We start from the raw sequence: 22,754 nt of genomic DNA, 5'->3' as shown, positions 1-22,754 counted from the left end.
CCTCTGACAGAGAAGGGGGAATTGAACAGGAGTCTCCCATATTCTAATCAAGTGCTCTGACCACAGGGCTAATAGTTATGAACTAGGCACCACCACTTCATCTCACTGCCCCTCCTCCATTTTGTGTGGCATGAGGCAGGTACCTAACTCATTCCTGCAAGGAACCACTCAGCCTAAGCTGCCTGAGGTTCCGGTTCAGGGATCACTAAGCAGAGAAAGGCACCTCTCTGAAGCCCAGACTTAGGCCTTTCTGTGAGAACGGTGAGGCCTATGATACATCCTTCTTGTTGGCATCTTCCATTGGCTAGCTTAAGGCAGCTCCACGCCTAGCATGTTGGTTTTTGTGGATTGTGTTCTAAGGTGCCTATTTCTCCCCAATCACTGTACACTGAGCCTAAGTGCCTTACTCACGCTTTGTGGATCGGTGTGGTTCCTGTGATTTTTCTAGGTGCTGCAACGCTCAGTGCTCTAACGCCTAAGTCCCTTTGTGGATCTGGGCCAGTGAGACTCTTTGAATGATAAGCCAGCTCTGGGAGGAGAGCTGGGGACTCTTGAACTTGGGAGAGAATGCTTGTCATTATTAGCACCAGGGTCAAAAGAAGTGTTGGACTTGAGGAGGGGGTTTTGTGCACTATAAAAAGGAGTTAATGAGACCCTGAACATGGAGAATCTTGGTCTCAGAACCCATGTCTGAGTAAATGATTTCAACTGCCAAGAGGGTGCTGTGGGCTGTGTAAGTGTAGGGCCACAAGGGGAGGAGATGTGCTTGAGGGCAGTGCCCCATCACACACATGTTTAGTGAAAACCCATTCTTAATTGAAGGGGGGAAAAGAAGGACTTTCACTTCTGAAACTTCTAAAGATATTTAACCCATGACAGGTTTTCAATAAAACTTTCATTCAAATTTTGACTTCATTCCAGAAAAGAATGTAAAGCAGTATGTTTTAAGCAACTTCTTTGACAAGTGTCTGATAATGCTAATAACTTGAAACAGTTTAAAAATCATTAGGAGCTGGCAAAGAAAAAAAGCAGAACTTGAAATGTTCTTAAAAAAATCTATGTACATGCCAAGCCTGTACAAATAATGTATCATGGCATCAGAGACATACCTGTCTTATGTTTAGTTATTTGCCCTAGTACTCCCTGCAGATTTTCTTCTTCTTTTCCAATGTCCTGCTTTATGAGGGAAAGGTGTGTTCTTTTTTCATTTATCTGGGCGTTCAGCTCTCCTCTCTGAGCATTCAGCTGTTCCAGAAATGACCTTACTTCCTATATCAATATGCCAGGGTTAAAATCATGTTTTAAAAAAATCCTTAGCTGTATTGCTAACAAGAGATTAATTCACTTTGAGTTATTTTTTTAAAATCACCATTCTTGCTGTGTTTACTTTTTGCATTTAATTTAGTTTGGATAATAAAAATAGACTAGTCAGTTTCACTTTAGCACGTGTTTTAGCACAATGCTGCAGTGTTTGGGTTGCAAACATGAAAGAACGTTGTCATTGCAGATCTTTTTTGAAGAAATATTTTAACTGAAAACATTTCTATTGCTCTTGAAGTCTGTAAACTTTTGATTTCACAGACCTACATGACTAACTCTCTCTTAAATAAACTTAAAGAAAAAGCTTTACAATATCAGTCTTGGTGCTGAATTTTAATTTCACAATACCAGGGCAGAACTGACAGCCTGGGCCACTAAGATTTCTTTCTTTCTACCAGAAATGTATACATCTAGTATCACCAATTTTCTTCCAGAAAACAGGATAAAAGACTGATTTGTTTGTTGTTGTGTACGGGATATATTACACAGACTGGCCAGATTAGTTTTTCTTCACCAACCATTTGTCCTAACAGAAATTGTAGCTACATTTATCCAAACCAATGGTTCTCAACCAGTGGCTGTGGGGCACGTGCAGCCCAATCAGCACACAGCTGCAGCCCATGTGATCTCCTCAGGGCCATATTGGTAGTGTATATATTGTGTGGATGCGGCCCACAATGGTAAATAGATTGAGAACCACTGATCCTGACATTTCCGTTTGATAACAAACACACCCACTACCAAAAAGTGACCAAGGGACTGATTCTGTACTTTAACTGATCCAGATCAGGCCTTTATGCATTAGTATTATCAAAACTGCAAATTTTTTTTTTTAGGGGGTGGAGAAATTTTTTGAAAACTTCATGAAATATTTTAACTTTTTTCCTTTCACTGAACTAAACTACACAGATAAACAGTTAAGAACTGTTAAGACGTTTGAAAATTTACTTTTATTTGTCGTCGTTTATCAGTAACTTCAATCTCCCCTTCTTGAAGAGCTTCTTTGAGGTTTGCTTTCTTATGAGCAATGTCGTCTTGAAGCAGGTGCAGCTCTTCTTTTTTTTGACCCAATAATCGGTCCAAGAGCAGCAGCTCTTGCTGGTTAGCGGCTATCTACAGTACAAAAATAAATTAACAATCTTCTGCCTAAACCACTTTCATATCTACATTAAAATATGTCAGGCTGTCAAATTATTGCTAAAGAAGGTGTCTTTCTTGGAAAGTTCAAAATATTATTTTTGTGACAGCACTGAGCAGCACAGCATGGGGAGGAGGTGACCAGTCCTCTGTGGAGAAAGAAGTGGTTTGGGACAATTTAGAAAAGCTGGACAAGCACAAGTCCATGGGGCCGGATGCACTGCATCCGAGAGTGCTAAAGGAGTAGGCGGATGCGATTGCAGAGCCATTGGCCATTATCTTTGAATACTCATGGCGATTGGGAGAGGTCCCGAACGACTGGAAAAAGGCTAATGTAGTGCCCCATCTTTAAAAAAGGGAAGGAGGAGGATCCTGGGAACTACAGGCCAGTCAGTCTCCCCTCAGTCCCTGAAAAAATCATGGATCAGGTCCTCAAGGAATCAATTCTGAAGCACTTAGAGGAGAGGAAAGTGATCAGGAACAGTCAGCATGGATTCCCCAAGGGCAAGTCATGCCTGACTAATCTAATTGCCTTCTAGAATGAGATAACTGGCTCTGTGGATGAGGGGAAAGCAGTGGACTTGTTGTTCCTTGACTTTAGCAAAGCTTTTGACACGGTCTCCCACAGTATTCTTGCCAGCAAGTTAAAGAAGTATGGGCTGGATGAATGGACTATAAGGTGGCTAGAAAGCTTGCTAGACTGTCGGGCTCAACGGGTAGTGATCAATGGCTCCATGTCTAGTTGGCAGCCGGTATCAAGTGGAGTGCCCCAAGGGTTGGTCCTCGGGCCGGTTTTGTTCAATATCTTCATTAATGATCTGGAGGATGGTATGGATTGCACTCTCAGCAAGTTTGCAGATGACACTAAACTGGGAGGAGAGGTAGATACGCTGGAGGGTAGGGATAGGAAACAGAGGGACCTAGACAAATTAGAGGATTGGGCCAAAAGAAATCTGATGAGGTTCAACAAGAACAAGTGCAGAGTCCTGCACTTAGGACGGAAGAATCCCATGCACCACTACAGACTAGGGACCAAATGGCTCGGCAGCAGTTCTGCAGAAAAGGACCTAGGGGTTACAGTGGACGAGAAGCTGGGTATGAGTCAACAGTGTGCCGTTGTTGCCAAGAAGGCCAATGGCATTTTGGGCTGTATAAGTAGGGGCATTGTCAGCAGATCGAGGGACGTGATCGTTCCCCTCTATTTGACATTGGTGAGGCCTCATCTGGAGTACTGTGCCCCGTTTTGGGCCCCACACTACAAGAAGGATGTGGAAAAATTGGAAAACGTCCAGCGGAGGGCAACAAAAATGATTAGGGGACTGGAACACATGACTTATGAGGAGAGGCTGAGGGAACTGGGATTGTTTAGTCTGCGGAAGAGAAGAATGAGGGGGGGGGATTTGATAGCTGCTTTCAACTACCTGAAAGGGGGGTTCCAAAGAGAATGGATCTAGACTGTTCTCAGTGGTAGCAGATGACAGAACGAGGAGTAATGGTCTCAAGTTGCAGTGGGGGAGGTTTAGGTTGGATATTAGGAAAAACTTTTTCACTAGGAGGGTGGTGAAACACTGGAATGGGTTACCTAGAGAGGTGGTGGAATCTCCTTCCTTAGAAGTTTTTAAGGTCAGGCTTGACAAAGCCCTGGCTGGGATGATTTAGTTGGGGATTGGTCCTGCTTTGAGCAGGGGGTCGGACTAGATGACCTCCTGCGGTCCCTTCCAACCCTGATATTCTATGATCTAGCAGAACCTGTTGAAGCTCTGATCCTCATTGTGCTAGGCACAGTATAGACACACAGATTAAAAAAAAAAAAAAAAGTCTCTGACCCAAGAAGCTTACAATCTACAGCCCCAATCCAGCAAATGTTTATGCCCATGAGTAACTTTTATGCATATGTGTTGTCCCATGAAGCTCACCAAGATTACTTATGTGCACAAGTGTTTGTGGGATGGGCCTTAGTTATTACTAGAAGCAACAGGTGGAAGAGAAGGAAGTAGTAATATATTCAAACTATCAAATTAAACTTGATGTCTATACAGCATATTTTCTGCAAAAACTCCATACAGTAATGTGGAAGGCCTACCTACTAAGTATTACAGTAACTTTGTGGATTTTTTGGTACAAAAATGGAACAGCTCTTCAATTTTAATGTATTCAAATTTGAGATTAAAGGAAACTTGGACTATAACATTATTTCTACTGGTAAGTTTTATATACTGTTCAGCCCTGATTTCTTGACAAGTACTTGACAACAAGTGACAACAAAGAGTGCAGAATAAATGGGCATGTCATCTGCACGTCAAGAAGGTTTTGGCTGGTGTGAAAATGCATTTATCAATGCACAGGTGTATATAGTATTTAATTTGTAATATGTATGGACTAGCTATTTAAAAATAGTAAAACTTCATGTTGAGAAGATACTGACACTAAAATAAACCTAAAAATTAGGCGATTCTGACCGCAAAAAAATCAGAACATAATGGATTCTACTTCCAGTGCATGGAGTGGGTATATTTTTTTTTCTTTAAACTTACCTGATCTTTCAATCTTTCCAGCTCAGTTTTTTTGCCTTGAAGAATATTTTCTGCTTCTTTAAGAATTTGAAGATGATGATCTTCATTACCTTCTGCAACCTGAATATCTTCCTGCAGCTTCTGAAGACTGATTATTAAATTTAGGATTAAAATATGTTCAAGAACACCACTTAGGTAGTCCCTTCACTTTGCCATTAGGTGAACTAAACAGATGTTTAAAATAAATTAAATTAAATACTTACCTTTCAGTCAATATTTCTATCTTCTGGCTTAAGGACTGGAACTCAGAATCTCTTGCTGATACAACTTTATTGATTTCTTTCAAGATACCTTCTTGTTTAGTCTTGTGCTGTTCTAAATCCCTCGTATCTGCCTGAAGCAACCTGAAATACATTCATTATTTCTCATAATATCACAGCATTAGGTCTCCGAAAACAACATGAAACACACCTTCTTTTGTTCCTTCCATTTCATGAATCTACATTACATAGCACCAAAAATATTAAACATAAACCAAATGTACCTTAACTGCTGATCTGCTTTCACAAGCTTAACAGCCATCTCCTGAGCTCTTCGCTCTAGCTCCTCTGCATCAGTCTCAGTACGAGACAAGTGTTGCTTGGCATGACTGTACTTCTGAATAGTTTCTTTGGTCTAGAAAAGAAATGGATTTTTTTTTTAAGTTACTGAAACGAGATTCACAGCAATTCCATTTGGTGGTGTCACTTAAATATAGGTTGACCAGATAGCAAGTGTGAAAAAATCAGGATTGGGGCGGCGGGGAATAGATGCCTATATAAGACAAAGCCTTGAATATCAGGACTGTCCCTATAAAATCAGGACATATGGCCTCCCTACTTAAATAAAAAGGCTTATTATCTGAGTATGGCAAATTGGCACACTTGGTTTGAAGGAAGTTTATTAGTAATGAGGAGGGAGGGGTGATTGATTGATATACAAAAATGAAGTCATAAAATGAAAAATTTCCCCTGGCTTTTTAAAGTTAGTCACAGAAACCCAGACAGCTGCCATTTATACATTTATAAAATAATGAATAAGAACTTGCCTTCACATCTCCCTCTCATCAAAGCAAATGAACAAATTTAGATTCAGATCTAACCATCCTTAGCTGCATCTGCCTTGCACCATGAAAATGAATATTCTACCCACTTTAACACAAATATCTTCCTTAAACCAAACAGATAAAATACAGAACAATTTACTTTTCCCCGGGTACTTTCAAGTTCAGTTTCAGCTTCCGCAAGAAGTCGATCTGCCTCCCGGAGCTCTGCCCGTCGTTTTCGAAGAGTCTTTTCTATACATTCAATTTCATCTACAATGTCTTCGTGATGTTTGAGAGATTTTTCTAATTCTAGCTCCATAATAAGACTGTCAACATGTCCTTCAATGAAGTCCCTAAAAGAAAGGGAGGGAGGAAACAAACAAACCAATTAATTCAAAAGTCAAATGCAAAAGATCTGACCAATCTTTCAAAAGGTATACTCTCTTACAGAAAGACTACAGAAACAGAAGTTGTGCATAGTAATACAGTGGACCCATCTTCACTAATAGATTTTGAAAAGTCTATTAATCTTTTAACAGGCATACTTTTAAATCCATATAACATACTACTCTTACTTGCGTTTACTGCGTTTCTGGGCTGTCTTACGTAGCTCTGCTACTTCATGCTCCAGCTCTTCTCTTTCATGCAAGAGATCTTCAATGTTTTGATGCAATTTTCCCATCTCTTTATTATGTTTATGCTCTGATACTCCTGTCCACTTATATTCACATCTCTGAGACCTTAAACGATACACAGTATCTTCTAGTCTTGATATTTCCTTTTCCTAATGCATGCAAATACAAAGGACAAGACTGACTCTCCACAACAATCCTCCATAACAAATATGTTCCAAGGCAAAGCTAATGTTCTTTGAAACTAGAGGAGCTGCTGTATTCCTATGCTGTGGGACTATATAAAACTTTTAATCTGAAGATCTCAGAACACATGGAAAAATGGAGGCACTGAGGATCAAGAGATTTACCCAAGATATAACGGTGATCTAGCTGCAGGGTTATGAATAAAAGTCACATCTTATTACTTCCAGGCCTGTGCCTTTATCTGCGGCGCCATATAATCTCCACCTGGATAACTCCAACTGTATATCTTCTGTTCAACAGACACCAGACAACATATCCCTTTGAAAAACATATCCCTAGGAACTGTCTTCCAGTAAACTTTTAAAGTCAGATGATACTCTGCAGGAGTATATGGATTTAGTGAAACCTTTTTATGTTCGTCAAATCTGTAATCCATGAAATGATTAGATGGAATAATGAATACTATGTTAGCTAGAGAAAAAACATTGAGGGGGAAAGTTAGAGATGTTTAGAAGTAGAGTCAGTAATATTTGTGTAGTTTTTAGTTTTACAAATTTATTTTCAAACCCAACAGGTGATGATACTAAAAAAACACCACCACCTATATTGAGTCAAGTGTATACAGCTGGGCCTGCGCCATACACGTACCAAGTCATGATGTTCAGGCACATTGCAGTGAAGCACTCCAATAGGAATGAGAGGGACAGAAAAGTTAGCAGGTACAGGGCCATAAACAATCTGAGCTCCAGTAGGAGGTGGTCCAAAGATAACTGTTCCAGGAGCAACTGGTCTACCATTGGTTGGTATAGGAGGAGGTCCATAAACTACAGTCCCCTGAGGTACAGGGGCACCATCTGGAAGGACAGTATAAATAACTGAACCAGGAGGTGCTACAAAGGGAGAGTCACTGGGAGCATTCATTTCACCATCGCCTCCATTATCTTCTCCATGTTCACCATCTTTAGAGAGAAAAAAATCAAAATTGTAATTTCTTTTTTAGTTAACAATATTATTTATTATGCATCTCCAAAAGAAAGGCCCTAAATCAGCAGTTATGTTTGTTCAGTCTGAATACTTAAAAGCTCAACACTAATAAAATATTTTTGAAAAATTCAGTCACTGATGCTCAGAAAATTCACTCTGAACTTTAAATAAATAAGCAGTTTGTATTTCCCTAAACATCTTAGTATGATCAAACTAACATACGTTTATTGGAATGTGATTTGGACAACCCACTCCTGACTGGGGAATAAACCCAGCATCCTCTTGCAGTGGGTGAGACATAGTCTTCCTTTCTGATTTGCCTGCCCTGGCAATGCCAGGATGAGACAGGATACTGTAAGCCAACTCCAGAGTCTTTTGTGCTGGGAGAACCAGGAGTTGAGACCTAAAAACCCAAAGAGCAATGCAAGTTTAAATTCTAGAAGTAACAAATATGGAAAAATAAACATCTGATTACAAATGTTTGCAAACTGGTCTTCAGAGAACTGGTTGATCACATTGTGCTTTTTACTGGTTGCAGCTGCTACACTGCAGTAAAAGATAGGAACTTATTTAAGGCATATTTAGTTATGTCCATGTAAACAACTGGTGTGGCTGCCATAGGGTTGTTATGAGATCACAAGTTAGAAGGCAGATGACAAACAAGACAATCTTTGTACAAAAATTATCTGCACTATGAAAAAGTCTGAGAACTTATTAGATATGGCTCCTTTTGGACTATTACAATAGCATTCCTATCATCAATAGTTAGGGCAGGAACAGTAATTTAAAAACTAGATTTGGAGGTCTGCAATTTTTTTAAAAAAATAAATCCCCACACAACTTATTTTTTGTTTTAAGCTTTTTGTTGATGTTTCTCCACTACTCCACTTAGTGAAGTTGACATTGAGTAGATGGGGATTTAAATGGGCTATCAGATTAGCAATAAAGGAGGTGTGCTCTGCTTGGAATGTTCAGTAGCTTTCAAAACAGTTAATTAAATCATTAAAATGAATTTTGAATACAAAATTGAAAAGGACGCAGTCAGTAGCTATTTTGAGAACTGTCCTAGCTTTAAATAAGTGTATAGTTTAGATTCTGTGCTAATCTGAGATTCTTCAAAATTTTGTTTTAAATAAAGTCTTGACAGTTGACCTTTAAAGTTACATGTTCCTTGTTGTCTCAGGTGTGGCTTAAATTAAACGCTGAAACACTATAACATGCACTGGAATGCTGCTAATTTGTATGACTAAGTGGAAAGCCCTTTGCAAAGTACTGAATTTTGCAAAGAGCTGACTTTTAAGAGACAAGACTGTGCATGACTGTACATACTTCAGTGTAGTGTAAGGACTAGTCCACATGTGTGGTGTAGAGAGAACATGCCAATATAAATATGCAAACATCGACTATCATGTGCTGAAAAGCTAAAAATCCAAATTAACAAAGTTCTAAGAAGCTGTATTATGGAACATATATTTTGTACAGAATATGAGGTATGAAAAATTAATGTTGGTATTCCAACATTTGTCTATTTTACACCCATCAACTTTCCCTCTAGTTCCTCTTCCAAATATTAATGAGGTTCATAATAGAATTTTTCCATATCAAACTACTTTCCACAAAATCCCATGTTAGTTTTCATACTTGTGATAATGATGGCATATAATACCAATATCCCCTTCTTTTGAATGGATCTGCTATACCGGTGATGTAATCATTCTGGTAAGAAAGGGCATGTCTGAGTGCTGCAATTTCATCCAGTAAATTGTCTATTTCATCCTTGTTACCTGTAAAAGAATAACATGGTTACATAACCATAGAATGTACTTCAGTAAAGCTGAATGCTCTATTATAGTTATGGAGGTACCCAGAGGTCTATATATTTGAGATAATTAAAATGCAAATTTAAAGTCCGCCACACCCCAATACATTTTCTTTCTGCATTTTTTCGTACCAGTAGCACAATAGTTATTACCCAGCACTTCAGATAAACACCAGACACAATAAATTCATCTTTAGATGAAGGAAATTTAGTACTTAAGTACAGAGGAAACTTTAAGACTTCTGAAATTACTTAAAATGCTTCTAAATTCATTCATTCTTTTTTATTAAACTTGGTCATGAACAGACCTCTGAAATCAGTTGTGAAATGAGATTTCCATGCTTCCCCCTCCCCCACCCAGCTACAAGGTAGGTTTCTGAAATATCTACTGAATGTGTAACACCGATAATGTGGTTTGGTCATTAAAGTTGGGCATCAGTACTCCTAGACTGTTTTTTAGGTCTGCCACTTATGTGCTGTGAGACCTTAGTCAAGGTTGCAGAGGTTAAGTAATGCTTCCTCATCTGTGGGTGTGATGATAATATGCACCTATATCACACGCAGCGTGTGTGGTTTAATTCAATAATATTTGCAAAATACCATAAGAACCAAGATCCTTCATCCTGGATGAAAGAAGCTACATAACTGCATTATATGCATGATAAGCACATTATGGAAGCGTAAACTTACTAGATCCTGCTCACTTCATTTCCATACACCCATACCCTTTGCCCCCACCCCTCGGAAGTAAAAAACAAACAAACAAAAACCTATCTAGGAACAAAGTGTGCATCTTAGAAACCCGCGTTCAGAAGCCTCACAGAATGGACTATTAGAGTTTTGAATACACCCCCAGGTATATGAAGCAAGCAGGTGGTGAGAAACATGGGGTAGAAATTTATTTCTCTAAGCCTGTGCTGGAATGCAAGGTGCAGAGACAAAAGAAGAAAGTATTACCTGCTCTGGCATTGTCTAATAAGCTTTTTAGTCGGTCAATTTCTGCTCTCTGATGTTTCAGAGTCTGGTTTAATTTATCAATCTCAAACTTCTGAAAACTTGATGCAACAGCTCCGGCATCAGGTTCTTCCATTTCATACTGAAACTATTTATAAAAAAAAAAAGTTTAAAATCAAAAAACTGTCTAATTTATAAAGCCTATTCTAGAAACACCTCTCATTAAATAAAAAATTCACAAACTCAGCCTGTGAATTTGCTGTAAGAAAGATTTCCCCTTCTCCTCCCAAATGATTGTGACTATGCAATTACCTACATAAAGACATTTTACCAAATGATAGTCATAGGAGAAAATCAGCTGGACTAACAGAAATGAGTATGTGGAAAAGTCCAGTACTAAATTTAAAAAGAAACCCAGCCCTAAAAACCTAAAACTGTAATTAGGAAGTCAGTAATTTAAAAAGTTATCATTTAATCATAGAACTGGAAGGGATCTCGAAAGGTCATCCAGTTCAGTCCCCTGCAGACGTGGCAGGACTAATTAATTATGTTAGGCTGTTTCAGATACTCATTTAACCATGCGCCTATGTTCAAATTGATCTCTGCATATTTCACTCTTTCCCCTTTAGCATTCATATCTTGATGTACAGCAAAACCTACTACAATTTACCTGTCCTTCTTTTTCTTTTAAAAGTCTCTGCAACAATTCTATTTCTGCTTCTGCTTGGGCAAGATCCTGAGCTGCACGAGCTGCCTGCATACAGAACTTCTCTGCTTCCTGAAATTCCTACAACAATAAACAGAGTAAACCTTTAATTTTAAAACCTTATTTTACAGAGCAGCTGATGCCTCATATAGCATTGAGAAAAGTATAGTAATAATCATGCTGGTCTGCTTTCTGTATTTCCTTTTTCACCTTTTTTTTCATTCCTAATATCTGCATGAAAAAACAGTTTTTTGTGTGGGTTTTTTTTTTTTTTTTTTACACATTATATAAATACCCACACTTGTAGGTACTTTATAAATATGGAGACAAAGTTCCTGACCTGAATAACTTGAAGTCTTAAGAATTTACTTACTTTGTATCTGTTCCTGTTAATTTATTTTGACCTTAAGTCACAATAGTATTACTGCAATCTGTTTTTCATTTGTTAAGTGGCTATTATTCAAATCTTTGTAAAAATTACGTATTCAAAAGCTTTCAGAATGTAATGAGACAAGTTATCCAACCCGGAAATTACCTACTCTGCCTTCCCAGACTACATCAACTATTTATATATTTTACAATAAATAAGACTGGCCCCCAGACTGAGACCTTATGTGCCAAGTTTCAGTCCAGTGTGAGGATTTGTGGTTGAGCCTTAAACTCCACATGATAAAGGAAACATCAAGAACCCTCCAATTATAACAGCATTAGTAAACATTACATAAATGTATTATTTCTATGTTGAATCACCTCGGCTCGCTCTTGGTTAATTTTGAGAACAGTTCCATGGAGAGACTTTAGCTGATCTTTGGCGATGGAGAGCTCTGTGGTTGCCAGTTTATCCGAAGTGGCTATTGCTCTTTTTAATTCCTTCAATTCTTTATCTAGGCCAAGAATTTGCTTTTGTGCCCTGGCATCGTCTAAGTTTTTCTGAAATAGGGGAAATATACGTATATTGTTATAAGAGTTTTTATCTTATACTGTTTTTACATTGTTAATATTTTATAGCTTTCTTCTGGTGTCGCTTTATCTTACAGCCTTTAGGAGACACTATGCCCCATTTTGTATAGTGTTCTCATATTATTTTTCATTTAAAAGTATTTTTGAGATGCTTTGCATCAATTGATATATATATAATTTTTTAATTAAAGCCAGAATCAAACTAACATCACTGGTAACAATCAACATCTACATTTGAGGTCCCAGGTAACATACTGTAAGTCCTAGAAATCAAAACTGCCAAAACAATTAAAGTTTTTTTTTTCTTCTTCAGGCAACTGAGTTCAGTGTGTGTGTGCTTATTCTTGCTTATCTACCTCCCACCTTATTCTCTAAATCTTCCAGTTGGGCAAGAATTTTCTCCTTCTCCTCATCAGCTTCTTGAAGTTGTTGATCTGCAAGGCCCTGTATTTCTTCCATACTCTTTATTTTTGCATGCAAGTGCTGGATTTCATTCTCTAGCTGATGAACTCTAGTCTCATTCTGCCTCTTCTCAGATTTAATCTGCAGTTTAAATAAAATTATAATGAACAACATGAAAGAGAAGCACACACAGTGCATGTTTTGATTCACAATCTTGCTGAAGTTTAAAAATATCTGTTTTGCAAAACATGCAATTAGTAGAATGCTATTTCTCAAAGAGAGAGATATCATGGTTTCAATAGAGTAAAATTTTAAAAGAACTTAAGTGACTTTTGAAAATGGGACTTCAGAGCTTTTGAAATTCTTACCCATAATCTTTACTTTTTCTACCTATATTTATTTTTCTTTGTTCCCCATATATTCTATAGTCTGAACATTGGCTAGGCATATAATCAAGTACACTTCATAAAGACAGCACACAATCGACTCCACAGCTGTTGCACGCACACACCAGAAAATGGCTATCCCTATTAATTTTTGGAAGCATGAGAAAATTCTTCTGAGACATTTATGCAAAAATGAAAACCTTCTGCACACTCTATGCAATAAAGGATCTCAGAAGAGTACAATGGGGCACACAGCATATCAGTGCAGATGCCTATATTAAGCCATTGTCTCTAGATTCAGCATCTCCATACATTTGCATCATATTTTTGATGCAAACAAAATTAATAAGGAGTCTGTGAGTAAGGTAAGTCTACTGTAAGACATGAGAACAAAAGGAGTGTTCATATGCATCCATTTTTCCCTACAGTAGCCAGAATCTATTTAAAGTGTGAAAAACTGTCAAATTACTTCTGAAAATTTTTTATTCTCAACTGTTTTTGTCATTTCCCTTTAATGGATAGTTACCACTTAAGAGAAATATGCACTGCTGCAATCAGGTGAAAACCAGAACCATTCTACACATTAAAAAGGAAAAAAACAAATCCATCTTATCAGATCTGAAATGGAATAATAATGTCTCGCTCTACATTTCAGTTGTCCCAAACCTGCTCCAGACAAACTAATATTTCACCTATATAACCAAGAACTTTTAAAAAGTGCTATAGTGCTATGTAGGGAGTGAAATTTGATCCTTGTGCGGACAGTTCAATTTTCTCCATTTTCTAACTTGTAATTCTCTTACTCTTGCTTCTGCAGCTTTGTTACAGGCCTGTCTATATTTTTCCTGTGCATCTCTCAGTTTCTCTTGTTGAGATGCCATCTCTTCTTGTAACTGTCTCTGTCTAGCCCATGCCTCCTCTTTTTCTTGCTGTGAATGAGCAAGGATTTCATTAAATTGTTTTTGCAGGTCTGCAAGGCTTTTCCCTACAACATCAGTTGAATTATGGCATCTGAAAGAAAGACAATGCAAAGCATAAAAAAGCAAGCAATCATTTTAGTTCTTGGTGTTAGATGCTGGGATTTTTCCAACCTAATATGCTAGTGCAAGACTTTAAGGTGACTGACACAAGTGGGTACAGTTCAATAGCAGCCCTGCCCTATGGCTGAGATGGTATGGAGAGGTGTCCCCTTATCTCCATCTCTCCCCTTCCCATTCTGTGTGGCTAGAGGCAAAGCAGCAGGTCTTGCTCACCTACACCCCACCCAGCTGGGTCTCACTAGATCTAGGGGCAAGTGGTCCAACTGGCGCACTCAACTGGTGGTGCCTTTTTGATTGGTCCCATGGTTCCTGAGCCAACACAGGATATTTAAGCAGATGTGGAACAAAGGATTGCTCTCTCACTTCCTGCTCTGTGGCAGGATACCCCACCAATAATATTTAACAGTACTGATGTAGGGTATGTAACTTGAGGATGGAATGCAGGACATGGCAACAGGGTTATGTATGGGCCAGTGTCAGAGCTGCACTCTGAAGCAAAGGTGGAGAAAGAGTGGTTATCTTGTTACTCTTATATACTTAGATCTGTGCATACTAACTCACTTAATGACGTTACTATTGAGTTTATTTTACCCACCTAATTTCTCCAATTCCTGTCTGCAGTTTTCTCTTGAGCTCACTTACACGAGCTGTGACTTCTTCAGGATCAATTGTGTTGTCAACTGCATGGTTTAGCTGATTCTGAAGATCTTTAAGCTGTTGTTTCAAAAGGTTATGGTCTCCCTGTAAAACCAAATGTAAGGGTCAAATTCCAGTACTTTAGAGTCTGACAAATATTTCCCCAATATAAAATGCATCTTTCCTTGCAATTACTCCTAAATGTTGAAAATATTCTGATGCCAGTTCAAGAATGGGCTTGTTTGTATTGCATCTCCTTCTTAGCAGTCTAATGAAGTAATAAATACATCTTTGTGTAAGTTAACCCTATCGCCATAAAGGAGCTGATAACACAAGCAAACTATAGAATTCTCATTTCATTCAAGGACTTAACATTGAGAAACTTCTCAGAAAAAACAAACAGCCACAAATTTCAACAATTAGAACTGTACGAAGATAATACACAGAGCAAAATTACTCAGTTAAGCCAACATAACTAATTTTCAGCAAGAATCAGGAGCAGTCTGCACTTTACAAAACTGGACCTTTCCTTTTGTATCCCTGTTGTCTGTCTGAAGCTCTGAGTTGCTGACTATTTACTTTGGAGAGCAGAGACTTCTTTTTGTATCTGTGGTGCTGCCCCTAAGGAATACCTGTTCAGACAACAGAAGGACAAATACACATATCCACATTATCCCTAATGCAGAAAACAAGAAGTGTAAGGTAGTAAGACAACCTCCAATTTAATTTAATTTAATTTCTGCTTTGACTAGAACCTACTCCAACAGACTCTTGATATTCAGTTTCTCTCTTGCAGGATATTTCTCTTCAACTTTAATGGGAACCAAGTGTGCTCAGCAGTTCTGAAACCTGGAATAAACTAAGCCTCTTTCTCATTCACATGCACTGAACTGTAAGGAAGGACATGTTAACATAAAACAATAACCAATCCCTCTGGAATATCATGGAGCAGTCTTGATAGCCCAATTCAGACCGCAACAACAGAAGGATGATGACTGCAACATGGGGCTTTTGGGTTAGGAGTATTAGCATTAGGGAGAAAAGAAGAGTCAGAGATGCTACTTAAGATTCCCAAACAGATGCAGAATACATAGAGGAGGAAAATCCATATTAATTTTCCTTTAGGGGGGAAAAAAACCCATTCCAGATATCAGGTGAATTTTGAGACAAAAAATGAATAAGTATTTAACCTGCAATTGTTTGAGCTGGGAGAGTAGCTTATGGTTTTCCTGTTCCTTCTCTTCTGATATTTGTGCTTTGGTAAGAGCATTTTCTAATGCCAGCCTTTCTTTTTCAAGTTCAGCTTGCAGGGCTGAGTGTTCCATCTATAATAACAACGTTTTCAGATTTAAAACCCAGAAAAATTGTACTTTTCGAAACAACAAAATTAACTGAATTATAAAAGGTGCTAAACTAGATCTGGTCCAAAATCCCATTCCGCCTCCTTGTTGAAATTTCTAATGAAATTTTAAAAATAAATCAACATGTTCCAAGGGAGTTTTACAGTTTTTAGCAAAAACTCAAAATTTTTGTCTAAAAATAGGAACTGTATTTGGCTTCTTGTTTTCCCATTCTCTATGGGCCAGGATGCCCAGCTAGGGAAATTTTTGAAAAGCCAATTTTCAGACAAGCCCTATGCTAAAATTTCAGAAGACTGTGGTAATGACACTTTTTTTTTTTTTAATGTTTGGGCAACCAATATTCTTCCAACTGTATTTCTGGAAAGCCACAATTGCTAGTCTGTTTTTATTCAGAGTATATTCTCCATGGAGAGCCCAAAAATATTCTGTATCTTGCTTTCCGGATAAAGTATAAATCATATCAAAAAGGCAACTACCAACCATACTGGTTACATTGCCTTATGAAACATAATTGCTACTTTAGCATAAGGAACATTTCCTTACTAAACTTGAAGTTACTGAATGCAAAAATAAGACCCATCATTAACAAAGGAATTATTCATATTTGTTTAAGTTCCTTGCTACATACATTACTTTAAACCATTAAAAGGGGATCTCCTTAAAAGAAAGGGATTTCTGACTATTACAAAGGAAACTTCCATCATAGTAACAAAGAAGGAGATGGAAAAGTTTTCTAATTTGTGTAATATACTAACAGAACTCTTAAAATGGATATCTGAAAGCAGGATTAACTGGATTTTGAAGTGTGTGTTATAAATAGCCAAAAATGTCTTCATCAAAAATATGGATATTAGAATTTTCATCATGAACTCACAGGCCTTTAAAAAACACCTGATAAGAACAGCTTTCCTGGAATTTTCATTCTCCCCAGACTCAGAAGGGAAAAAAGTATTTCTAGATCTAAAAACAAAACATAAACTAAGTGAAGTCCATTTATGTTTTTCAAGCTAGATTACCCTTTTTTTTTTTAAAAAGGAGAACTATTTTCATTTGATGTCACACTAATTCTATTCTCACCTGACTAAGTCGTTTTAGTCTCTCCAATTCTTCCTTCTGTTGATTGGCTTCAACGTCTTTGACTTTAAGTTGGGCCTCCAATTCAGCCTCATATGCACTGAGATCCCCTTGTGCCTCTCTAAGAGATTCATTTACTTCTCGTTGCTCTTGGAGTGCACATTCAAGCTCTGCAATTTCCTGAAATTGCACATTCAACTTAGAAATATACATATTATTTATGATTCTGTTCATATTTCTAGTTAATTTCTTGAGCTAGCAAATGCAGAATATTCAACTGTCAGACAGGCAACGTGCTCCAGTAAACTCTCTCCTGGCTTCCAGGGATTAACAATTATTACCACATCTAGAAGAGCAGATTAAGGGTACTATTCATGACCACTATAGTCAGGGACAGTTAAAGCTAGTTGTAGCTGACATTCAAATATAACTATAGATACAAATATATAAGAGTCTAGGGTGCTGTTGTGCTAAGCACTGTACAAAGCCCACACAATACAAATAAGGGAGCTTCCAGGTTAGAGCCACAGCCATTTGTTTCTCTTAAGTTTAACTTTACACCTAGCAGGACAATAACATTGGTCTTTAACAACTGTATGACATACCCATTAGCTTGGTGGTAACTATCTGGTGTGGAAAACCTGAGTATGGGAATTATCAGTTAGTTCAGGTTCTGGGCTGAGGAAGCTCAGCTGTGGTGGTTATTTATCTTTGGTTTTGAGAATGATGGTTTAGCACTTATTGTTCCAAGAGCATCTCCTGTGGGGTGGTTTCACTGAGGAGCTTTGATACCTGCCTCAGAGGTACTTAATTGCACACTCCACTGGGAGAGTGAGAGAGAGAGAGAGTAGTGCAAAGTGCAATTTAAAAAGGGGAGGGTTCCTTAGGTGCGAAGAGAGAGAGCACAAGCAGGAAAGGTGGTTGCTAGAATAAATCAGTAGAGTATTCTCAATCTAAGACTTTGTCTACACTTCTTTGTTTGCTTTGCAATAGTGTAGCCACATAGATGCAAACCCTAGTGTAGATGTGCCACACTGGTGTTGGAGCAACTTGTGCTAGTGTAGTGTAAATCAGCCTTTGGTCCAAGGAGCAAAAGTCTAAGCCTGGATTTCTGGGAGAGTTCCACCATAAGAAAAATATACATTGACTTCCCCATAAAATCTCCATTTGCTGTATGCTATTTATGTTTTAATAATTACAGGCCAAATTCTGTTCTCAGTTTACAGTTTCAACTCCCACTGAAGTTACCCTAAAAGAGAGCAGAATTTGTCCTAGGGAAATTTTGTTTTCCAGTTCAGAATTCAGTTTCTATTTTTATTCCTAGGGATCTGGCTTTGGGAAGACACAGGTATTCCTAAATCTTACTTTTCTCATGTTTTCGGCATCCATGGCAACTATTTCCAGCTGATTTCTTTCCTCCTCCAGTTCAGCCAATCTTTGCAGCAAAGCCTCCTTATCCTTCCGCAACTCCCTACATTCGTCACTGGCCTGCTTGGCCTGATCCTTAACACTCTCAAGGTATTCCTGTAATCCAATGATAATACCTTCTAAATCCCTCTTCAGTGCTTCATTTGCTGCTATTTGACCTGCACAAAGATACAAAATGGAATTAGAGTATGCAAGAGAACTCTTTATTTCAAATATATTGGGCCAGGAATACAAGATGAACAGAATAGACATTCCTAATCTTCCAGTGCAGTTTCTCAATACTGTTACTCTTCTGAATACAAGACATCAAAAATGTCACAAAGGAGATGTTCAATCACAAACTGTCAAGTTTTGAAGATCGGAACATAGTTAATTTAGCTGAATCTAAGTTTTTTCCACTTTAATTTTTTTAAACTAGTTTTCTCTCTCTCAAAAAAAAGTCACCCACATTTTACAGTGTTAGATTTTTGGTACAACTCAAGCCATTATTACTTAGTGGCTCAATTGTACTTACTACTTGAACCAACTTGTGTCTGTTACCTAGTTTAGAGTAACTTCTCATGCACTTGAAATAGCTAATTCTAGAGAAACAACAATTAAGGTTTCAAAAAATTTCTTCTCTAAAATGTGTCCTTTTAGATGTGACATTATACTAGGTTAATATGCAGCCATTTAAGACACATACTTCTATTCTATATTGTTCCCTCTTTGACCTCCTTCAACTTTGTGCACTAAATATTTTCCTGATTTGGAACAGCTTAAAATATGAAGTGTACACTTTCTAGTTTACTGCAACAAGGATTTCCTTTTATTAGAGTTAGATTTTCCCTTTTTCTTTTAGGGAAGAAAACATCCCACTAGAACGAATTACTACTGCTGTTCAGTAATAGCCAACAAGGAATTCTGAGAGATGTTTAGGATGCAATATTCTCCAGGGACAAAGGACATTGCCTTCAAGATATTATGCGTGTACAACTCCAGAGGAGAAGTACTTTAGCTCACTATGCATTATGTGGCTGCACAACCTCACCTTTCAATTCACTTAAACCGTAATGATGATAAGATTTATTAAGCATTTGAAAATATTTAGAGCGAGGCATTTGCTTTCACACAACAGTGATTTATAGTATCTCGTACATAGGAATACCAAAGAATGGGATTTCTTAAATCAGTTTTCAAAACTGAAGTGATCAAATCAATACATACGATAGAGCCTTTCCATGCAGATGGTGATATTAGAGGATCCCTTAAAAGTCAGCAGAGACTGTAGCTTTTCTACCATGTAATAGTTTTCTAGAAGTTCTGACTCCGACAACAGTTTCAATCAACATGTAGAAGACTGCATAATACCACTTGGACTATCAAGATGTCACCTATTCATATAAGGAGAAGACGGATCACCTCATTTTTACAGCTGAAGGCCACTAATTTATGGCATATCCATGATGCTCCTTTATTGGCTGCAAAAGATGCTGTCAAGTGATAAAATACACTCACCTTGTTAAGCAAGAGATCTGAATCTTCCATGCAACAGGGAAGAGTGTTGCTTCTGGCTCTCCCCATCAAGATCTGATCATTGAGGTCTTACATATTGTGTCTGCAACACCTCCTTATCAATGCAATATTCCTTTACTAATGAAAGCCTTGGTGGGAAATACATAATGTTTTGGTGACATGTGTTTTCCAGCTCTTTTCCTCTAAAGTGGACACACTTGAGAATTATCCCATTTGTTCCTTTCAGATCAGTTAGGAATAATTTTCAATCCTTTCCTACTAGAGCTGTTGATTAATCGCAGTTAACTCATGTGATTAAAAAATTAATCGCGATTAATCACACTGTTAATCACCGTTAAGTTTTTTGAGTTAAACAATAGACTACCAATTGAAATTTATTAAATATTTTTGGATGTTTTTCTATATTTTCAAATATATTGATTTCTATTACAACACCAAATACTAAGTGTACAGTACTCACTTTGTTAGTTTTTATTATAAATATTTGCCTGTAAAAATAATAGTATTTTTCAATTAACCTCATACAAGTACTCTAGTGCAATCTCTTTATTGTGAAAGTGTAACTTACGAATGTAGATTTTTTTGTTGTTACATAACTGAACTCAAAAACAAAACAATGTAAAACTTTACAGCTTACAAGTCTACTCAGTCCTACTTCTTGTTCAGCCAATCACTAAAGACAAACAAATTTGTTTACATTTACAGGAGATACTGCTGCCTTCTTATTTACAAGGTCACCTGAAAGTGAGAACAGGCATTTTACATGGCACTTCTGTAGCTGGCATTGCAAGTATTTACGTACAGATATGTTAAACAATCATATGCCCCTTCATGCTTCAGTCACCAGTCCAGAGGACATGCTTCCATGCTGGTGATGTTCGTTAAAAAAATAGCATGTTAATTAAATTTGTGACTGAACTCCTTGGTGGAGAATTGTATGTCTCCTGTTCTGTTTTACCTGCATTCTGCCATATATTTCATGTTATAGCAGTCTCGGATGATAACCCAGCACATGTTGTTTGATTTATGAACACTGTCACTGCAGATTTGACAAAACGCGAAGAAGGTACCAATGTGAGATTTCTAAAAAGTAGCTACAGCACTCAATCCAAGGTTTAAGAATCTGAAGTGCCTTCCAAAATCTGAGAGGGACGAGGTGTGTAGCATGCTTTCAGAAGTCTTAAAAGAGCAACATTTCGATGCAGAAACTACAGAACCCGAACCACCAAAAAAGAAAATCATCCTTCTGCTGGTGGCATCTGACTCAGATGAAAATGAACATGCATCGGTCTGCTCTGCTTTGGATTGTTATCGAGCAGAACCCATCATCAGCATGGATGCATGTCCTCTGGAATGGTGGCTGAAGCATGAAGGGACATATGAATCTTTAGCGCATCTGGGACATAAATATCTTGTGATGCCGGTTACAACAGTGCCATGCGAACGCCTGTTCTCACTTTCAGGTGACGTTGTAAACAAGAAGCAGGCAGCATTATCTCCTGCAAATGTAACCAAACTTGTTTGTCTGAGCGACTGGCTGAAGTAGGACTGAGTGGACTTGTAGGCTCTAAAGTTTTACGTTTTGTTTTTGAATGCAGTTTTTTTTGTACATAATTCTACATTTGTAAGTTTAGCTTTCATGATAAAGAGATTGCACTACAGTACTTATATTAGGTGAATTGAAATATACTATTTCTTTTGTTTTTCACAGTGCAAATATTTGTAATAAAAATAAATATAAAGTGAGAACTGTACACTTTGTATTCTGTGTTGTAATTGAAATCAATATATTTGAAAATGTAGAAAACATCCACAAATATTTAAATACATGGTATTCTATTATTGTTTAACAGTGCGATTAATTGCGATTAATTTTTTTTTTAATCGCTTGACAGCCCTATTTTTTCCTACATCTCTTGTGTCTCGGTTATGTTAGAATACAGATTCAATGCTCCAAGGAAACAAAGTTTAACAACAACACCACCACCACCACCACCGTGCTCTTTACCATCTGTAAGCTGTTGCTCCAGATCCTTAATTTCCTCTGTTTCCCTAGCAATCCTAGAAAGCATCTCATCCAGGCGACTTTCAAGTTGTTTGTAATGTTTGTTCATCATGTCAAGCTGCTGTTCTTTACTTGCTTTCTGAGCCATCATGTGAGCCTGTGGATTACAGATAAATGGATACATTTTGCATATTTATCAGTAAGAATTTAAAAAATAACTTCTTTAGTTTAACAATATATCTGGCTCATTGCTCCTGAAATATCCCATTACTGGAAATGAGCTGCACCAACAATTTGTACCTTCCATTTATTATTTACCTACTTTTATTACTTCCTGTTTATTGCCCCAAAAGGCACAGTCTTTGGACACTCGTCTCAGACAGATGAAGTCTCTATAGCAAACAGTTTAAAAAAAAAACAAACACCAAACTACCCTCAAACACCACATTCCTGCCCAGAGTGGGAAGGTCCTATGTATCCCTTACAGCTCCAAAAACTGCCCTTTTCCCAACTTTAACTCTCAACACTTCATTACCCCTTTCAGCCAAGAAAGTACAAACAAGACCCCCTTCAAAACCCATGAACACTGCTCTTCAGTAATTGAGGACACAA

At 37.7% G+C, this 22,754-nt stretch overlaps 1 protein-coding gene and 1 long non-coding RNA gene across 3 annotated transcripts in view; one reads left to right on the top strand and one right to left on the bottom strand.

The window, feature by feature from the left end:
- The window catches only part of CNTRL (centriolin), a 60,002-nt gene that overhangs the window by 13,908 nt on the left and 23,340 nt on the right, over nucleotides 1–22,754 (bottom strand). For both annotated transcript variants that reach the window (XM_084650426.1, XM_084650427.1), the window contains 20 exons: nucleotides 22,146–22,299; nucleotides 18,560–18,780; nucleotides 17,198–17,374; nucleotides 15,950–16,084; nucleotides 14,719–14,864; nucleotides 13,887–14,094; nucleotides 12,659–12,838; nucleotides 12,086–12,265; nucleotides 11,300–11,416; nucleotides 10,633–10,777; nucleotides 9,498–9,640; nucleotides 8,079–8,259; nucleotides 7,521–7,831; nucleotides 6,630–6,838; nucleotides 6,215–6,407; nucleotides 5,515–5,645; nucleotides 5,234–5,374; nucleotides 4,992–5,118; nucleotides 2,269–2,433; nucleotides 1,110–1,269 (listed from right to left, as the gene is read on the bottom strand). In XM_084650426.1, coding sequence (XP_084506552.1) covers nucleotides 1,110–1,269; nucleotides 2,269–2,433; nucleotides 4,992–5,118; nucleotides 5,234–5,374; nucleotides 5,515–5,645; nucleotides 6,215–6,407; nucleotides 6,630–6,838; nucleotides 7,521–7,831; nucleotides 8,079–8,259; nucleotides 9,498–9,640; nucleotides 10,633–10,777; nucleotides 11,300–11,416; nucleotides 12,086–12,265; nucleotides 12,659–12,838; nucleotides 13,887–14,094; nucleotides 14,719–14,864; nucleotides 15,950–16,084; nucleotides 17,198–17,374; nucleotides 18,560–18,780; nucleotides 22,146–22,299 — 3,424 coding nt within the window. The remainder of the gene's footprint in view (nucleotides 1–1,109; nucleotides 1,270–2,268; nucleotides 2,434–4,991; nucleotides 5,119–5,233; nucleotides 5,375–5,514; nucleotides 5,646–6,214; nucleotides 6,408–6,629; nucleotides 6,839–7,520; nucleotides 7,832–8,078; nucleotides 8,260–9,497; nucleotides 9,641–10,632; nucleotides 10,778–11,299; nucleotides 11,417–12,085; nucleotides 12,266–12,658; nucleotides 12,839–13,886; nucleotides 14,095–14,718; nucleotides 14,865–15,949; nucleotides 16,085–17,197; nucleotides 17,375–18,559; nucleotides 18,781–22,145; nucleotides 22,300–22,754) is intronic.
- LOC311532178 overlaps nucleotides 1–22,754 on the top strand; it is a 42,219-nt gene that overhangs the window by 955 nt on the left and 18,510 nt on the right. The gene's annotated exons all lie outside the window — the stretch shown is intronic.

The sequence above is a fragment of the Lepidochelys olivacea genome (assembly GCF_965140295.1).
Source record: "Lepidochelys olivacea isolate rLepOli2 genome assembly, chromosome: 16".
Lineage (NCBI taxonomy): Eukaryota > Metazoa > Chordata > Testudines > Cheloniidae > Lepidochelys > Lepidochelys olivacea.
The sequence above is the reverse complement of the archived record's forward strand: the minus strand, read 5'-3'. Positions and strand labels throughout refer to the sequence as shown.